Source organism: Bos grunniens, chromosome 15 (assembly GCF_055505025.1).
Source record: "Bos grunniens cultivar Pamir isolate PY7600 chromosome 15, Bosgru_T2T1.0, whole genome shotgun sequence".
Lineage (NCBI taxonomy): Eukaryota > Metazoa > Chordata > Mammalia > Artiodactyla > Bovidae > Bos > Bos grunniens.
In genome coordinates, this window is record NC_141179.1 from 81,908,056 (window position 1) to 81,925,415 (window position 17,360).

Sequence of the window (17,360 nt, forward strand, 5' to 3'; positions counted from 1 at the left end):
GAGAGAGAAGGGGGAGGAAATGAGGGATGAGTAGGACTTAAGAAATCCCTGGGCATCTTTTCAAAATAGACATAGATAGGCTTGTCAAAATCTCAGGACCTTTGCATGCATTTAAAAATGTTCCTCAAATGGTGGTGATATTACTAACACCCTACTAACATCCCACTTGAAAATCAATGATGTAAACAAAATAGTAAATTTACTTTATTCATATTAATGAAGGATCCTGAATGATTACCGACGTTAGATCTAAGCAATTAACTTGGAAGAAGCTCAAAATGAATTGGAGATATAATATTGGCTTGGCTTTAAAGACTAGGAAACAATCCAAGCTTCAAATCAAAACCTTGCACCCGTAACAAAGTTTACTTAACCCCAGAGTTAAGCTGTACACTCGGTCTGGGACTGATCCGTGGGTCCCAGGAGCGAAGTTTTGGGTAGCAGTCATGATGGACACCGTTCAAGCTGGCGCCGCGGTTACAGAAACGCCTGCGTGAAGACTTGTTTTCACAGCGACCCGGCCCCCGGCCAGGTGGTTGGGCGCGGCGCTCCGCACCTCCCCGCGTCTGCGCGCAGCGCGGCTTCGCCCGCGGCCCCGCCTCCAGACCACGTGTGCGCCCTGCGCCACGCTTGCCGCAGCTTAAGAGGTTTCACGTCGGGAGCTGAGTTCCTGGGCTGCGGTTCGGCGCTCGGAGCCGGGCTGGCCTGTGCCCGCGGCTGTGCCCTGTCCCCAACCGGGCCCCAGGCGCCATGGCGTCCCGCGGGAGGAAGCGGAAGGCCGAGGCGGCGCTGGCCGCTGCGGCCGAGAAGCGGGAGAAGCCGGCCGGCGGCCAGGAAGGGGGAGTGGAGGGGCCGAGCGTCGTCATCGAGCACTGGTGAGCGGCCCGGGGCGCGGGCGCCGCAAGCCTGGGCCGGGCTCTGACCTCGCCCCTCTCCCCACAGCACGAGCTGACGAGTCTACGGGCGCAACGCCGCGGCCCTGAGCCAGGCGCTGCGCCTGCAGGCCCCCGAGCTGACGGTGAAGGTGAACCCCGCCAGGCCGCGGAGGGGCAGCTTCGAGGTGACGTTGCTGCGCGCCGACGGCAGCAGTGAGTGCGGGCCGGGCGCGGGGGCCTCCAGACCGCCGCCTCCCGGTGGCTTCGGGGAACGGCTGCAGGGTTCCATAGCCGTTGGGCTTCACGTGGCCTTTCTTCCCAGGCGCGGAGCTCTGGACGGGTCTTAAGAAGGGGCCCCCACGCAAACTCAAGTTTCCGGAGCCTCACGTGGTGCTGGAGGAGCTGAAGAAGTACCTTTCGTAGAGAGGTGGGGCAGAAGGCGTCTCGCTGAGGTTCGAGATGGCGAATGGCGGGGAGTGGGGCTGATCTTCGTGCGGCTGCTGGCGAAGCAGCCCTTCCTGTTAAACCCCCGATCCCCGATTTCACACAGGACGTAGGTTTTCCATGACTCGCTTCTGCTCTCGGGCTTTCCTCTAGTGGGAATACCTCTTCCCCTTTTTCCTGGTGGAAAACTGAAAGTCGCCCCACCCCCCCCTAAAAAAAATTTCCTATTCAGTGTGCCCTTTGCTACCTTTATGTTTCATTCCAGTGTCTCTGAGCTAAGTCGTGGAATGCCGTTGGTAATGTAAATGACTATGAGAATGCAAATTGTGACCTTAAAGGATGCAGAGAACTGTGTCCCTTGGAGTATGGGCCGATTTTCTGTTTTCTAAAAAAACAGCTCACTTTCCTGTAAACCCACCGATGCCCTCATTTGTGTGTGTGTTGATTCTCCCTGGCCAAATCTCTGTGTAGTTTCAGGTATGCCTACTGCCTCTTGTGTTAGCATATGCTGCCAGCCCTGCGTGGTGATGCCGGCACTCCTGGGCACAGAACCCGACCCTGTCTTTGTCCGAGTGCTGCAGACAGGGCTTTGGCATGTTGTCAGGCACTTGATGTTGAGTGAGATGGGGGCGGTGTGTGTGTACACCCCTTGAGCTGTGTCCAGTGGTGGAGGGCTGGCTAGGATTACCTGGATCCCTTCTCTAACTCTTTTCCTTTCTCCTTTTCACAGCCTCTGTCCCTGGTGATGTTGGAGCATTTATGACGGGACATGGCCAAACTTTAGTCATGTCCCTGAAGCTGTGGTTTCCTCCCCTCCAGAAACGAGGGTTCAGTTGTGAGGCAGTCCTCTAGTAAGACATTGAAAAGTTCTTGGATTTGGTTTAATAGAAATTAAAGGATTTGAGTTTACATAAAGCCTGAGTCCTGAAGTAAATTTATTAATATGGGAAGGGGTGCCCTAAGCCAGTCTTATGGGATTGGTCCTCGTGTTCCTCATAGCCTGAGGTCACCAATTAACTTGGGTCTCCTATGGTCCTTAATAGAGCATGAGAAACACTTGTAAAAACTAGGGGGGAAAAGGAAATAAAAGGAACTATTTTTCTCACCTCACTTCTCAGAAGTGATGGTGCAGGACATCTTCCCAGCCCCGTGGAGCTTTTGGCTACACTTCCCATGCCGGCAGTGACTAAGCCATACATACCAGGTACTAGGGATCAGATGCCTGCTGATCGGGGAGACTGGCTTTGGCTGTCACCTATGACTCACTAGAGTTGGTGACCACAGAGTTTATTGTTTCACTTGTCACTAACTGGAAGACAAGATTATAAAAGAAGGGGATTCGAGTTCATAATCTTCTACCTATGGAATGACTTTTGCCTGGCTCCAAAAGCCTGGGGAGGGAAGGAGCGCTTCAGGTGTGCCTGCCTCTGGTGCTGAGAGCACAGGGACACATGCTGGCCTGTTGGCGGCCTCTTAGCCAGCATGTCCCTCCCTCCCAGTCCCTGTGGCCTGCCCTCCCCGCTTTGCCACTACGTTAGTATATCTACCTCTGTTTCTGACTCTGAGGAAGGGTCAGGCCACACGGAGAGAATACCCATGGGTAGAATCCCCTCTGACAGTGAGTCTACATCAATCTCCTCTTCAGGGCTGGCAGGAAGTGGACCCACCCACTCAGAGTTGCCAGATCCCTCTTTGCCTGCCTCTGGAGCTGGGTATAATACCTCATCCATTGATAGGGACACTTCCAGGCCAGCGTCCACCCAGTTTGAACAGGGAGGCGAGAGGTCTCCATAGGACTTTTGGGGAGGGTCAAGGGAGTCCATTTGGAGAAGTTTGTCTCTCTGACCTTCCAGTGGCTGGGAGCTGCTAATTTCCAGGTCTGGAGTCCAAGAGCCTCCCACTGAAAACACCTCCCCCTCACTTACCTCGGAGGGCATGACAAGGGGGCTGAAGGGCTCAGCTGGCTCTTTGTTCTCAGAGGGCAGGACTAGGGGGCTGAAGGGCTCAGCTGGCTCTTTGTTCTCACCAAGAGGTTCCTTTTCCAGTCCTGTGAGCTCCCTGGGCCAGAGCTCCACGTCTGGCAAACACCATTCTTCCCCTTCAATCCAGGTCTTGCCTGTTTCTGTCAGGTGGTAACTCGGGGTCCTGCAGCCCTCAGCCCGGGGACTCTCCAGAGACTCCATGGGCGGCTCAATGTCGGAGCCGCAGAGCATGAAATCCAGGATCTCCTCCAGCTCGCTGGTGGCGGCAGCACTGGTGATGCGGTACTCCTCAGCTTCGCAGGGCTGCCCAAGCAGGGCTGGGTTGAATGTGTAGGACTCTCTGCAGTCCATGTCCAGTCTAGGTTCCTTTCCTACCAGCTCTGGGCTGGACCCAAACTCGGACTTCTCCACTGGGTGGTCTGGGGAGCTGCCGGCAGAGAGCAAAACGTCTTGTAGCCTGGAGCACACGGGTGAGTCCTCACACAAGTTTGTTCTCGCGGAAGACAGGTCCTGCTCCTTACCTGAGGATGGCTGTGTCCCCAGAGGCTCTCCTGAGTCTTTGAGTTCTGGGATTTGAGGGCTATCTTGAGAGATTCTGAGGGGAGGCTCCTGAACGACTTCCCAGCAGGTCCCGTTGACTATCTTTCGAAGCTTCACTCTCCCAACCTGCCCCTCCTCTGCTGAGTCTGGGTGAGGAGTCCTGACTTCGGGGCTCCACTTCTTGTTCCCAGCCGTCTTCCCAAGACCCGATGCACTTGGGCTGCTCCTGAGGGGACTAGCTCGCCCCGTTTTCTGCTTGTCCTCTGGTGCTTCTTTATTTGTACTCTTCTGCCGCCACAGACGCCGGCCAGGGGCTGTGGGCACTGAGCTGGCTCCACTGAGGAGGCTGGCAGGCTTGGATGTGCAGACATCGGGAGACGGCTTTGAGCGGCTCAGCTTGATCTTTCTGGGCAGGAGTCGCTCGTCTACGCAGGGGTACAAGCTGGGTGGGGAGAGTGAGATAGGACCGAGGGCAGGGTCACTCCTGTTCTCTTTGGGTCCCTGACTGTGGCTCGATGGTGAAGCACTTGGTTCTTGTGGAGCTGGGCAGGCCCTGGCCTTCCTCTTGAGTAGGAGAGCGCCAGACGAGTTCTCCGGGTTCTGTTGGTGGTTCTTCTCTGGGGGTCCCTCCTCCTTCCCCAAGGACTTCAGTCTCGCTGCCCTGAGAGGACAGGGCGCCTGGGTGACAGGCAGGGGGGCTCGAGGCCGCCGGCTGGAAGCCACCACCCTGGCAGAGATTGGCGCGGGGCTGGGAGGCTGCAGGCACTCCCTGTTCAGCCTTCGACCCTGAGGGACCTTCACCAGCTTCCCACCCTCTAGCTGAAGGGATTCGAGCTCAGACACCCGGAGCTGGCGGGCTGCGGAAAGCACGTCCTGGACTTCTTCCCCAGATAATTCCATCTCGGAGGTGTACAGGAAGTCCACCAGCTTCCTCAGGGTCCTGATCTTCAGGCCCCCGAGCTCAAGCACCACCTTCCGACCCTGGGCTGGCTTCTCCCGCTCCAGGCGCTCTGTGAAGAAGGGGCTGCAGGCTGACAGGATGCAGCAGTGAGCTGGGACTGCCTCACCTGCAGGGAAACCCAAGTATTTACCTCAGGCCGGTGGCACGCTCGCGGGTTAAACACAGACACTATGCCTGAATGTGCTGTCCCTTCTGTTGCCCTCATGGAAGTTCAAGTAGGAGAAATCTGTTTCTTCTGCCTACCTGGAACATTCTGCCATTACCCAGCTAACTCAGTTTTTATCTTTACAGGTTTATTTTAGGCTTTCAGAAAGCCTTCCCCACCCCTCCTCCGCCATCCCGTCTGGGTTAGCTAGCTATCACAGCATTCAGCTATTTGCATTGGAACTGTCCATCTCCTTCACAAAACTTCTAAGCTCCAAGGACAGGAACGGTGCCTGTCTGACTCACTGAAGAATACCCAGTACTTGACACAAAGTAGGGGCTCAAACACTTGCTGAATAAATGTTTTTGACTCACCCAAGAGCTTAAAAATTTGTACAGAAGCTGCTTGTGACCTAATCAAAAGATCATGAGCTTTGGATATGGATAATCAGGATAATCAGGGAAGCTTGCTTCCCTGGTGGCTCAGACAGTAAGAAATCTGCCTGCAACACAGGAGACCCAGGTTCCATCCCTGGGTCACGAACATCCCCTGGAGGAGGGCATGGCTACCCGCTCCAGGATTCTTGCCTGGAGAATTCCATGAACAGAGGAGCCTGGTGGGCTACAGTCCATGGGGGGCTCGAGGCCGCCGGTTGGAAGCCACCACCCTGGCAGAGATTGGCGCAGGGCTGAGAGTCGGACACGACTGAGTGACTTTCACTTTTCAGTTAGGGCTCAGTTCTCTCCTGAAATCTCTCCACTGCGTGGTATCCACTGTCCTGAGCCACCTTCTCATTTTATGGGCACTTCTGGAGAAATTTTTCCCTCTCCCATGGCTTCCGTTAGCAAAGGCTTGCTGATGATTCCCAGATCCAACCCTGCCCAGATACCTCTTCTGAAATACTAAGCATGCCACAGCCTGCAAGACAACAGGGACGTCCCACAAGTACCTCCAATGCAAGCTTTCTAGAAAGTAAACTCACCATTCCCCACACTCCAAAACTTCCTGATTTTTACTTCAAAATAAGAACACATTCACCCAATGGCCCAGGCCCGAAAACTAGAAGTCGTGTTTGATTCTTCCTTTTTTCTTACTCACTGCATCTAATCAAATATTAAGTTTTCTTCAAAAAAACCTAGTAACTCTTGAGTCCTTATTAGGTGCCAGGCACCTAAGGCTCTTACCAGAATTAATTTTAATCTTCACTGCAACCTTGTGAGGTAGTTGTTATTACAGATGAGTAAACTGGCATAGTCTACTACTACTAAGTCACTTCAGTCGTGTCTGACTCTGTGACCCCATAGACGGCATAGTCTAGTAATGTGCAAAATTACAGTTAGTTAAGCATACAGTCCCATCACTTCATGGCAAATAGATGGGGAAACGGTGCCTGACTTTACTTTTTAGGGCTCCAAAATCACTGCAGATGGTGACTGCAGCCATGAAATTAAAAGACGTTTACTCCTTGGAAGCAAAGTTATGACCAACCTAGACAGCGTATTAAAAAGCAGAGACATTACTTTATCAACAAAGGTCCATCTAGTCAAGGCTATGGTTTTTCCAGTAGTCATGTATGGATGTGAGAGTTGGACTGCAAAGAAAGCTTGAGTCTTTTGAACTGTGGTGTTGGAGAAGACTCTTGAGAGTCCCTTGGACTGCAAGGAGATCCAACCAGTCCACCCTAAAGGAGATCAGTCCTGAGTGTTCATTAGAAGGACTGATGTTGAAGCTGAGACTCCAATACTTTGGCCACCTGATGTGAAGAGCTGACTCATTTGAAGAGACCCTGAGGCTGGGAAAAATTGAGGGCAGGAGGAGAAAGGGACAACAGAGGATGAGATGGTTGGATGGCATCACCGACTCAATGGACATGAGTTTGGATGAACTCCGAGTTGGTGATGGACAGGGAGGCCTGGCGTGCTACGGTTCATGGGGTCGCAGAGTCGGATATGACTGAGCGACTGAACTGAAGGAGCAGGGGCAAGATTTGAACCCAAGGCTACCTCAGTCTATGTTCTTAACTGCAGCAAATTTTGTAAATTCTTTTTGTTGCTGTTGTTCAATCGCTAATTTGTGTCTGACTCTCTTCATCCCATGGACTGTAGCACATCAGGCTTCCCTGTCCTTCACTATCTCCTGGAGCTTGCTCAAACTCATGTCCATTGAGTCAGTGATGCTATCCAACCATCTCATCCTCTGTCGTTCCCTTCTCCTCTTGCCCTCAATCTTTCCCAGCATTAGGGTCTTTTCCGATGAGTCAGCTCTTTGCATCAGGTGGCCAAAGTATTGGAGTTTCAGCTTCAGCATCAGTCCTTCCAATGAATTCAGGGTTTATCTCCTTTAGCACTCACTGGTTTGATCTCCCTGATGTCCAAGGGACTCTCAAGAGTCTTCTCCAGCACCACAATTTGAAAGCATCAATTCTTCAGTACTCTGCCTTCTTTATGGTCCAACTTTCACATTCGTATACCTCTTTAATACTTATCTTTAATAGCTCATAAACCATATATTTCTTTCTATTCTCAATGCCTTAGTTCAGGCCACAATTCCCTTTTTCCTGGATCCCGAAATGGCCTCCTATCTGGACTCAATAACAATCTAATAATTCCCCTCATTGCCTGAGTGCTATTTCTAAACAAGTTATGACCTTCTTCTTTAAAATCTACAAGTATAATTCCAGTGTTCTGAGGACAAGAGCATCTTCTTTGGTATAACACTTCAGACCTGCTAATTTCTTTAGCCACAGCTCTGATCAATACACTTCTTACAATCTGTGCTGTAGCCATAATGAACCACTTGCAAACCTCTGGCCCATACCTCTCAATCTCGGTACATGCTGTTTTCTCTGCCTGGGAAAATCCTTCCGCACTTCTTCCTACGTCTATTTGTCCTTCACAACTCATCTAAGAGGTTATTTCCTCCAAGAAAATCTCCCTAACCCCATCTCCCAACCTCCTCAGGTCTGTTAAGTAGGTGCCTCTTCTGCTCTCCTGTATCAGCCTATATCTACCCCAATATTATTTATTACACCGCCTCGTTATCTGAATGCATTGGTTACCGGAATATCTCCCCCTTATATGGTCTCCTTACAAGGATGGGCTTTATCTTCATATATACTATGTGCCCATGCTAGTACAGTATACTTTTTTGGTTTACTTTGAATAAAGGAATGAAACGCCACTCTTCTAAGAGAACCAACAGACAAGTCACTTAAATCACTGTCTCAACTTGCACATCTGTATAGAACTGGAACCATACAACAACGTTCTTTATATCACAAGGCTGTCGTGAAAATCAAGATGAGAAACTAAACCATACTGTATGTACTTGGTAAACTGGAGAGTGTTATACAATGTTGGTAATGAAGAAAGTGAACTGCCAAGAGACGAAGTGACTTGCTTGGCAAGACAATAGGAACACAGGGCTTCCCTGGTGGCTCAGTGGTAAAAAAATTTGCCAGCCAATGCAGGAGACACAGGTTCAGTCCCTGGTCTGGGAAGATCCCACATGCTGAGAAGCAAGTAAGCCATACTATTAAGCCTGTGCTCTAGAGCCCAGGGCCCCGTCTACTGAAGCCCGTGCACTCTAGAGCCCATGCGCCGCAACAAGAGAAGCCACTGCAAGGAGCAGCCTGCGCACTGCGATGAAGAGTCCCCACTCACCGCCACTAGAGAAAAGCCGGCGCAGCGATAAAGACCTAGCGCAGCCCAAAACGATAAATAAAAAAGAAAGCAGAAAAGTACATAATAGGACCATTAATACTTACATTCTGCTTAGTACAACATTAAAAGTACCTAAGTGTTTTACATATGTTAAACTCAATCTTCACAATCATCCCATTACCGTATTATCCACATTTTATAGAATTTCTACACTTACGAAGCTTTATAATTAATTCATTTTTTTTTAAAAGGAGTATAATCTCACTTTCACTTTTGAGAAATGTACCCGTCCTAGAAAAAGCTCTTTACCAAACAGGACTCAAAGGCAATCATTACATACTTTCCTGGTTTTGTTCTTCACTGCCTGGCCCTAAAATCATTTTCTCTTAGTCTATGGTGAGTTTTCAATTGAGTCCCTACTAGTCTCTTACCTTCTGCCTGCAGAAGGACATCACAGAACACACCACTCTTTTGCTGGTGATAAAGCTGCAGAAAAGCTAATCGGAGGAACCGGGGATTCCTGTACAGGATTTTGGGACTGGCAGGAGAGCACATGTTGATCTCTTAACAACCTTTCTGGGTTTTCATGGATCAGATTCCTGTGGGTGAGAGAACACCTTTCAGAGGCATGGTTATACCTAATTTTTTTCTCTTTATGTTTAAAATGACAGAGGAATTTTGAAAGTAAGAGACAAAAGCATGAATTGAGGAACCATAAATCCAGGGATTGTGCCCCCAAGTGTATCTTAAGAATATCCTAGTGGTTACAGATGGGAGCTCATTGATAGCCTTAGATTTGAATCTCAGCTCTGTTACTTATTAGCTGAGCTATATAATTTCAGGCAAATGATCTAACTTCTCTGAGTCTTACTTTTCTGATCTAGCTAGGAAATGAGAAGTATAATAGTCCTGTACTAACCTCATAAGGCTGTTTGAGAGATTTAATGAGTCAATTTCTACCAAACTGCTTAGCAGTGTGAGTGCCCGGCACAGAACTGGCACTACACGAATGAAATTTTTGTTATCCTTAAACCTTCCTCGTTCATATCACCAGGGACTCAACTCCCGTGGTGCTGACTGCTCATATTCTTCCTGAGCACCACATTTCTGAGTTTCATGGGTATACTTCCCACATGTAACACATTTTAACAAAACACGTATTGAGTATTAAATGATCTCTAAGAAGTCACACACGCCTTATTTTCTCCAAGCTCACTCTATCACACTAACCAGCAGAGGGTGCACAGCAGAGAAGAGAAGCTGCTGGGCTTGGTGAGGTCTCCAACCGAAATAACAAGACTGCCACCCTTGGTTCAGATGTTCTTGTCCAGAGGAAGCCTGTTTCCGCCTGGAAATTGGTACAGAATTTAGCCTTTAGGTTTGTCAATCTGGTTAACTATCTGGCTAACAGTGAAGCAAGGATGATTATGCTAGATTCTATCCCTTCCCAAGCACAAGCTGGGTATTTGGACTCCGGGCTTACTACGTTTCCAGTTTTCTGCACCGAGATCCCCACACGCTGTACAGGTGGCGTTCCTTTCCCGGCATGCAGGTTTCCGTCAGGTGGCACTGGGGCTCCAAACGGTTCACGTCAAACTATCGGGAAAGAAACGAGTGGAAAAGGTAAATTAAGAAACCGTAGGTTCAATTCCATCCCAGCCAGAGACACGGAAGTGGAGGATGGCAGCGGTTGCAAGGGCCCAAACATAGGCCCTGGGGGAGACTTCCCGACCCACCAGCACTGGGCCTCGCCCCCAGACCCAACCTGGAATAGCTCTGCGGGAGGAGATGCTCCTGCGGTCGTCTCGGTGCTTGGGTCCTCGATCCAGACTGCCTTGCTTCCTCCCACACTCCAGCCTGGCGCGGGGAGGCTTAGCAAAGCTGCACAACGTCCCGAGGTCTCCTTCCCTGTCCAGAACCAAAGGAATCGGGGTTGGCGGAGCGGGGAACGCAGGGCTTCAGGGAAGGCCCTGCAAAACGGGGCGCTCCGCAAGCTCCGGGCGCCCCGGGCCCAACTCCTTTGAAGAGAGACCTCTCGGCGCGAAGGTTTCTGGGAATGGAGCGCGGGGGTCCCGGAGGCCCGAATCCAAAGCTCGCCCTCACTGTCGCCTCCGGCCGCACGGGCTTTGCAGCCGCCCCCACAATGCCCTTGTCCTGGCGCGGGCCCCGGCACACGCGTGCACCAGGGCGGTGGTGGTGGGGGGCGCTGACAGCGAAAGCCTGAGGCCACGCAGCCAGCACCACACACCTCGCACCACACACCTCGCGCCACCGTCCTCGCGCACCACACGCACGCACGTCGCGGACCCGACGTGCTTCCTCCTCCCCCAGCCTCGCGGGTTGACGCCGGGCGAATACGTCATCCCGCATTGGCCAAGGCCCCTCAGACAGCCAATCACAGGGCGAGGGGCGCTTTGGGCGGGAAGCTAAGTCTCGAGGGACTTGGGGGCTGGGGGCAAGAGGGCTCCCACGGCGAGAGACAGGGGGAAGGGCCTGCCGGGGAGGGATTCTGTAGGAGCAGGCCTCATCCTTGGCACCCGATGAAAACAAATGGAAAAGAGGCTCCAAGGAGGTGGGAGGACACCTCCGGCTTCCCGTGGAGGAAGCTGGTAATGGCCTTGGTCCGGCTAAGAGCGCCCCAGACGTAATGGAGGCGAAGGCTTACAGATGGCGCCAGTCGCACCTGGTCCCACATGTCTCTCACACTAGGTGGCTCCTGAGGCCAGGAATGTTCTGGAACAAGGTTCCTGGGCTAACTCCTGATTTCAGGTTTGTCATAGACTCCACCCCAGACCCACATCTGGGAGACCTGATGACCCGAGGTGGGGGCAGAACTCTCCATCCGGAGGGATCTCGAGTGTTGAGGTCTTTAGCGCACTTCCTGGTCAGAAACAAGCTGTTTTCAGGGGTGAGACAAAAAATAAATGATCTAGAGACCACACATTCTGAGAGCACGCCAAGCCGCGTCGGAACCGCACAGCAGTTCTCTGCCCCGTGCGTGTTAGGACCTGGGTCCCGGCTTCAGGTAGCTGCCCGGTGTCGTCCTGCGCTGGACGGAGCCGGCCAAATCCAACGCCACCGGGGACAAAGTGTGGTGCAGTCACCCGGCCGGAGGCAGGAAGGACGGTACCTGAGAGACGGGGAACCTGTCCAGGGACAAAGCGGAGAGCGGTGAATAGTACTGGGCGCTCAAGTGTGTCTTGATTGCTATCTTATATCTTTTCAAAAGGATCTGAGGTGGTTGAAATATGGGGCGGGGCATGGATTGCCAAGTCAGGTAATATTTTCCCTAGTTTGAGCTCCCTGCCCTTGAGATGAAGAAAGAAGCAAGGAACAGAATGACATTTGGGGTTGCTGTCAGACTTTGAAGAGGTAGCAGTTCGTCAAAGGACATAAAACTTAGCAGAAGGAGGACAGAATTTTAGATGCTGCCAGCGCGTCACACACACACACACACACACACGCGCACACACACACATGCTGCTGCTGCTGCTGCTGCTAAGTTGCTTCAGTCGTGTCCGACTCTGTGCGACCCCATAGACGGCAGCCCACCAGGCTCTGCCGTCCCCGGGATTCTCCAGGCAAGAACACTGGAGTGGGTTGCCATTTCCTTCTCCAGCACACACACATACACACACGCATACACATACACACGAAAGCAAGCAAGGGAAAAAGACGGAATACTTGTTTGCAGCATCTGTTACTGTGGAAATGGAGCCTTGACTCGTCAGGTGCAGTGCCGCCGTAGGTGAATCTGTAGCGTTTGTCAAGAAAATATAAATATTGCGTCCTCTCAGAAATATATTGTTATCAGGACTAGACTAATTTTCAAGAGGTAGAGAGGACTCACTTCTTTGTTTGTTTGTTTTAAATGCAACAACAGTTTAGTTAAATCTTGTGTTAGTCGATTTTATAAAGGGAATGAAAAATGGCCATCCTACCCAAGGCTTCAAAAATGGCAAACTTAGGATGGTAATGTGTTGCCATCAGAGCAGAGAAAGAAGTAAAAATGTTTTGTTTTCCTTTGTATGAGTAGACTTTTTTTTTTTTTGGAGTTGGATTTTAAAAAATTTCTTCTCTTTGGCATTTATAGTTTTAGGCTGTTTTAGAAGTAAAGTCATCACAGCACAATGCTCTGCCCTATATAATAATTTTAACATTTCTTTTTTAAGTACAGTTTTATTTCATAGTTCAGTTTATGATATCTTTTCTTTGTGTGTATGTGATGATGGTTGTGGGTGGAGAAGTTAAACTTTGAGAGTTGTAAAAATGAGTACTGAATGTAGTCTTCCATGCATTAAAAACAAAATGAAGAACAGAAAGAAAAAAGGAAAGGGGGAGAAAAGGCTCCAATAAAAACAGCCCTTTTTCTCTGAACACAGCCACTGATTTCTCTCCATTTTTACTGCTACTTCTGCAGTCAGCTCCATATCCCTGCAGCTTGACTTTCAAACGGATTTCCTTGCTTTCACTCTTCCCTCTACTTTAATCCATTTGTCACATAAGCAGCCAGACCTTTTCAAAATGTTGGTTGGATTATGTCATTCTGCTGTTTAAAATTTCCACAGGCTTTCTTTCACCTAGAATAAAATCAAAACTCCTTTCTCTAACCTATAGATGCCTTTATACTCTGATTCCCACCTATACCTCCCTCATTTCCAGCATGTTCTGCTGGATCCAGTATATTTCAGCCCCACACTTTAGGGCTTTGGCATTAGTAATTACCATTGTTCATATTTTCTCAAGGTTGGCTGCTTCTTACCATTCAGATTTTCCCTTAAATGTCACTTGTCCAGAGAGTTTGTCCCTGACATCCAATCTAGAACAAGCCACAAGTCCTTCTCATCAGTCTGTTTGATCTCTGCATAGTGTTCCATCTGACATCTTATTTGTTAACCTGCAATTTCCCCTGACCCAGCTAGAATGTAAACTTATTGAGAGCAGGGTACTTGTCTGTCTCATTATCCTTGACCTCTAGAAGGGCGCATGGCTTACAGTAGGTGTTCAAAATAACCCAAAAGGAACACGTCTTTTAATTTTATTTTCTATTCACTGAGTATAAACAGGTTTTCCCTCAGTGAGTGTTAATCCTTATGATTCTTTATTCGAAGATGGCTGTTTCAGATAAATTTAACAACTTTTCATCACTGAGTTAACTGTTTAAATTTGTATATAATTTTTTTTAATTTATTTTTTATTGAAGGATAATTGCTTTACAGGATTTTGCTGTTTTCTGTCAAACCTCAAAAATTTGTGTATAATTTTATTTTGAATGTTATCTACAAATTCATTAATGCTAAATGACTTGTCCAGGATTATTTAACTAGTAAGACAACAGACTTCATTTCATTATTCATGTGTTGTTAAATTTGATATACAAGGCTGAGCTCTGGGGATACACTAGAAAGAGAATTTTTAATGCCTTCATGGAGCTTATCTTCTGGTGGGGGAGACAGGAAAACGCACAGACACACATGCATGAAGGAAGGAAGTCAAAATATTTGCAATCTGTTAGTGATGGTGTGAAGAAAATGAGACTAATCCATCTCTAGAAAATCATAGCTTATTCTAGATAATGGCTGTCATCTAGGAACCAGTGAATCAACAAACTGGTTGATTTCTGGTGTTGTTTTCCTTTGACAGTCATCTTTGGCTTTTAAACTTGCTGTACAGGACTAGGAATAGATGGACAGTAGAGGTAAAAGAGGGAGAAGGCGATGGCACCCGACTCCAGTACTCTTGCCTGGAAAATCTCATGGACGGAGGAGCCTGGTGGGCTGCAGTCCATGGGGTCGCTAAGAGTCGGCCCGACTGAGCAGCTTCACTTTCACTTTTCACTTTCATGCATTGGAGAAGGAAATGGTAACCCACTCCAGTGTCCTTGCTTGGAGAATCCCAGGGACGGGGAAGCCTGGTGGGCTGCCGTTTATGGGGTTGCACAGAGTCCAACACGACTGAAGCAACTTAGCAGCAGCAGCAGCAGAGGTGAACGATGTGATAAGGTAATTGGAAAAGATTCTTAGGCAATGAGAGTTAAAGCCTGTTTGTTTCTTTGTCAAATGTGTTCATTTCCCATTCTAGTTTGTTTAAAGCCCATCAGACAGGTGCTGTGATGTCTGTTTGGTCTTCCAGCACTTCTGAGAGAACTTCTTTTTGGCCACATTAGACCAAATGAGAGGGTCTAAACCTGATTGCAAGGGCACTTTCATGCTGAGGAGTGGAATTCCAGTTTAGATAGATAAGGAGGGTCAGATTATGGTTAATAAATGTTACTATAATGTATTGGATGAATAAATATGGATCTTGAAAACAGACGAGGAGCTTGGCCTTTATCCTGACCACAGTGTAAGGGATGGAAATAGCATGGGTTTGGAGTTAGACTGATAAGGGTTTACTCCTTAGCTGGTTGAGCTCAGGCAAGTTTCTTAACCTTGCTGAGCCTTGATTTTCTCATCTGTAAAATGGTAGTAATACTGTCTCCATGGTGGTATTTTAGAAGTTAGGGATATTGAGTGCAAAGTGCCCTTACATGATGGATGCCTCATCATTGGTTGCTATTTTGGGGCAATGGTGAGCTATTGAAAATTTTTTGGCAGGGTAGATATTGATAATCATAACTTATTGAGTTTACACTGTATGCCATGTATTATTTTAAGAACTTTATATGTATTTTAATTCTCTCAACAGTTCTATGAGAGAGATATAGTTATTATCTCCATTCATAGTTAAGAAACTGAGTCACAGAGAAATTATATAACTTTTCCAGGGTTGCACAGTGTGTAGCATGTGTGTGCTGCTCGCTCAGTCGTGTCCAACTCTTTGTGACCCCGTGGACTGTAGCCCGCCCCAGGCTCCTCTGTCCATGGGATTCTCCAGGCAAGCACACTGGAGTGGGGTGCCATTTCCTTCTCCAGGGGATCTTCCTCAACCCATTCTCCTGAGTTTCTTGCATCGGCAGGCAGATTCTCTACACTGCGCCACCTGGAGAGCCACAGAGTATGCAGCACACTTACTTGATTAGGTATACTTAGGAGAGGCGGTTGGAGCCAGTCAGCCTCACTGCGGAGCCTGTGCTCTTAACCACTGTTTTAAATTGTGAAAACTTTATGAAGATTCATTTGGTAGCAGCCTTCAGATTTTTAGATTTTTCAGTAAGAACGAAAAAGGAAATTTTCAGTTCATCATTATCATTTTCATATAGTTAATGACCATAATATAATAGTCTTTGTAAGCATAAAAAATTTTCAATCTCTGCCCTTCATGGCCTAATAGTCTGAGAACATATTAAAGATAACTCTTAATGAGAAAAAGAATACCTGTTATAATCCTTTGTTTAGGTCAAGCGTAAAGAGAATGTATGAACTAGACCTTCTTAAGCCCGAACTTCACAAATGAATTGAATTTTCTTGCTGTGAGAGTTTGTTTTCCTTGCATGTGCTGTTGTCTCCAAATATATCACTTGTTTATGGGATATCATTTACTATGCCCCTCAAGCCCACGTTATTTTGATTTGGGGCAAATGAGAAGACTGATTTTCTTCAACAGCCTAGTGGATTCAGCTTCCTTCTAGTTGAAAGTATGTGTGTATGTGAAAGTACCTCAGCTGTGTCCAGCTCTTTGTGACCCTATGGATACACAGTCCATGGAATTCTCCAGGCCAGAATACTGGAGTGGGTAGCCTTTCCCTTCTTCAGGGGATCTTCCCAACCCAGGGATCAAACTCAGGTCTCCGGCATTGCAGCCGGATTCCTTACCAGCTGAGCCACCAGGGAAGCCCAGTTGAAAGTACAGACACTAAAAATGTTAAGTCGAAGTATTTGTTTTTCTAATTAACTCTAATGCATTTAAACCAAAATAAAATTGAGAATTCACCTCAGATATCCCCTACTACCCCAGCCAACACGCTGTAGCCCTGTTTCTAGTGTTTCTTGCTCCTTCCCATCCTATCTTCCTGTGGGAAATGCTCTGGGGTAGAAAGCAACAAACCAAACAACAGCAGGCAAATAAAATCAGCTTTTTTTCTTCCCTACCCGGAAAGGAAGGAGGGAGCAAGAACTCCACCATCAAAGAGAACCGTGGTTCTTAGGCATGCCATTCTAGAAAGCCCTTGTTCCTTCAGCCCCCTTCCCCGACTCCTCCCAGCTCTGCAGTAATTCCTTAGAGATTATATAGTCTCCACTTTAAATATAAATATATATATAAAACTTCCCCCTGTCTCTTTTTCTCCTCCTCTTGCTTTTTTTCCCCTGTTTCCTATAATAAAGTTTCCTATTGGATAAAATCAGCTCCCTGATTTATGCCTAGCTCCTATTGGAAGTTCTCAGGGGCTGACATCACTTAGGAAAGCGAGGGGGTAGGGCTGCCAGATCAGTTTGTCACCACCCAGGCTCCCTAGCCTTTGGCTGGGTGCAACTTCCATTTTAGGTGTTGGATCTGAGAGAAAAAAAAGGGGAGAGAGAGAAAGAAGAGCAGGAAAGATCCTGAAAGGAGGAAGAGGTGGCGAAAAAGCAACTACCTTGCTGGATTTGTCTTTCTCAGCACATTGACGGAGCCTTGGTTTTCTCTCTTAAAGAAGTGGTTTTCAGAAGTCCACATTTGAGGTGTGTGCCTTTTTAAAAAATATGTGTATAGACGGGTAAAGCAGGATAAGCCAAGTTGAATTTTTGTCTTATGGTAACCGAGGGAATTTGAAAACGAGAGGGTCTGTTATGCTGACGAGTGACTTTTAAACAATTATTAATTTTTCTTTCT

At 48.3% G+C, this 17,360-nt stretch overlaps 3 protein-coding genes across 50 annotated transcripts in view; 2 read left to right on the top strand and 1 right to left on the bottom strand.

The window, feature by feature from the left end:
* Positions 1 to 182: 182 nt before the first annotated feature.
* Positions 183 to 10,983, bottom strand: BTBD18 (BTB domain containing 18). 3 transcript variants are annotated; one of them, XM_086341818.1, is made up of 6 exons: positions 10,872 to 10,983; positions 10,375 to 10,517; positions 10,093 to 10,205; positions 9,840 to 9,957; positions 9,041 to 9,208; positions 183 to 4,908 (listed from the first exon to the last, which is right to left on the bottom strand). In XM_086341818.1, exons 5-6 carry the CDS (start codon positions 9,162 to 9,164, stop codon positions 2,849 to 2,851), a joined length of 2,184 nt encoding a protein of 727 aa, XP_086197944.1. In that variant the 5' UTR covers positions 9,165 to 9,208; positions 9,840 to 9,957; positions 10,093 to 10,205; positions 10,375 to 10,517; positions 10,872 to 10,983; the 3' UTR covers positions 183 to 2,848. The 3 variants fall into 3 exon arrangements, with proteins under 3 accessions (XP_086197944.1, XP_086197943.1, XP_086197945.1); XM_086341817.1 differs by having other exon boundaries at positions 10,375 to 10,938; XM_086341819.1 differs by having other exon boundaries at positions 2,187 to 4,908; positions 10,096 to 10,205; positions 10,375 to 10,910.
* On the top strand, positions 604 to 2,234 carry SELENOH (selenoprotein H). 3 transcript variants are annotated; one of them, XR_015142441.1, is made up of 4 exons: positions 604 to 875; positions 943 to 1,088; positions 1,198 to 1,428; positions 2,050 to 2,234. XR_015142441.1 is itself a non-coding variant. In XM_086341840.1 (4 exons), the coding sequence occupies exons 1-3, from the start codon at positions 751 to 753 to the stop codon at positions 1,296 to 1,298; spliced, it is 372 nt and encodes a 123-aa protein (XP_086197966.1). In that variant the 5' UTR covers positions 604 to 750; the 3' UTR covers positions 1,299 to 1,327; positions 2,050 to 2,234. The 3 variants fall into 3 exon arrangements, 2 of the variants coding, with proteins under 2 accessions (XP_086197966.1, XP_086197967.1); XM_086341840.1 differs by having other exon boundaries at positions 1,198 to 1,327; XM_086341841.1 differs by having other exon boundaries at positions 1,198 to 1,302.
* A 6,048-nt stretch (positions 10,984 to 17,031) lies between the features above and the next one.
* CTNND1 (catenin delta 1) overlaps positions 17,032 to 17,360 on the top strand; it is a 45,038-nt gene continuing 44,709 nt past the window's right edge. For all 44 annotated transcript variants that reach the window (XM_086341763.1, XM_086341805.1, XM_086341794.1 and 41 more), the window contains exon 1: positions 17,032 to 17,209. The gene's annotated coding sequence lies outside the window, so the exon portion shown is untranslated. The remainder of the gene's footprint in view (positions 17,210 to 17,360) is intronic.

Excerpts from the sequence above, each read along its gene's own strand:
- BTBD18 (XM_086341818.1), bottom strand. The coding sequence starts at position 9,164 with ATGTGCTCTCCTGCCAGTCCCAAAATCCTGTACAGGAATCCCCGGTTC. Across the intron at positions 4,909-9,040 it reads TGTCCTTCTGCAGGCAGAAG|GTGAGGCAGTCCCAGCTCAC; the intron begins GTAAGAGACTAG and ends GTTTCCCTGCAG.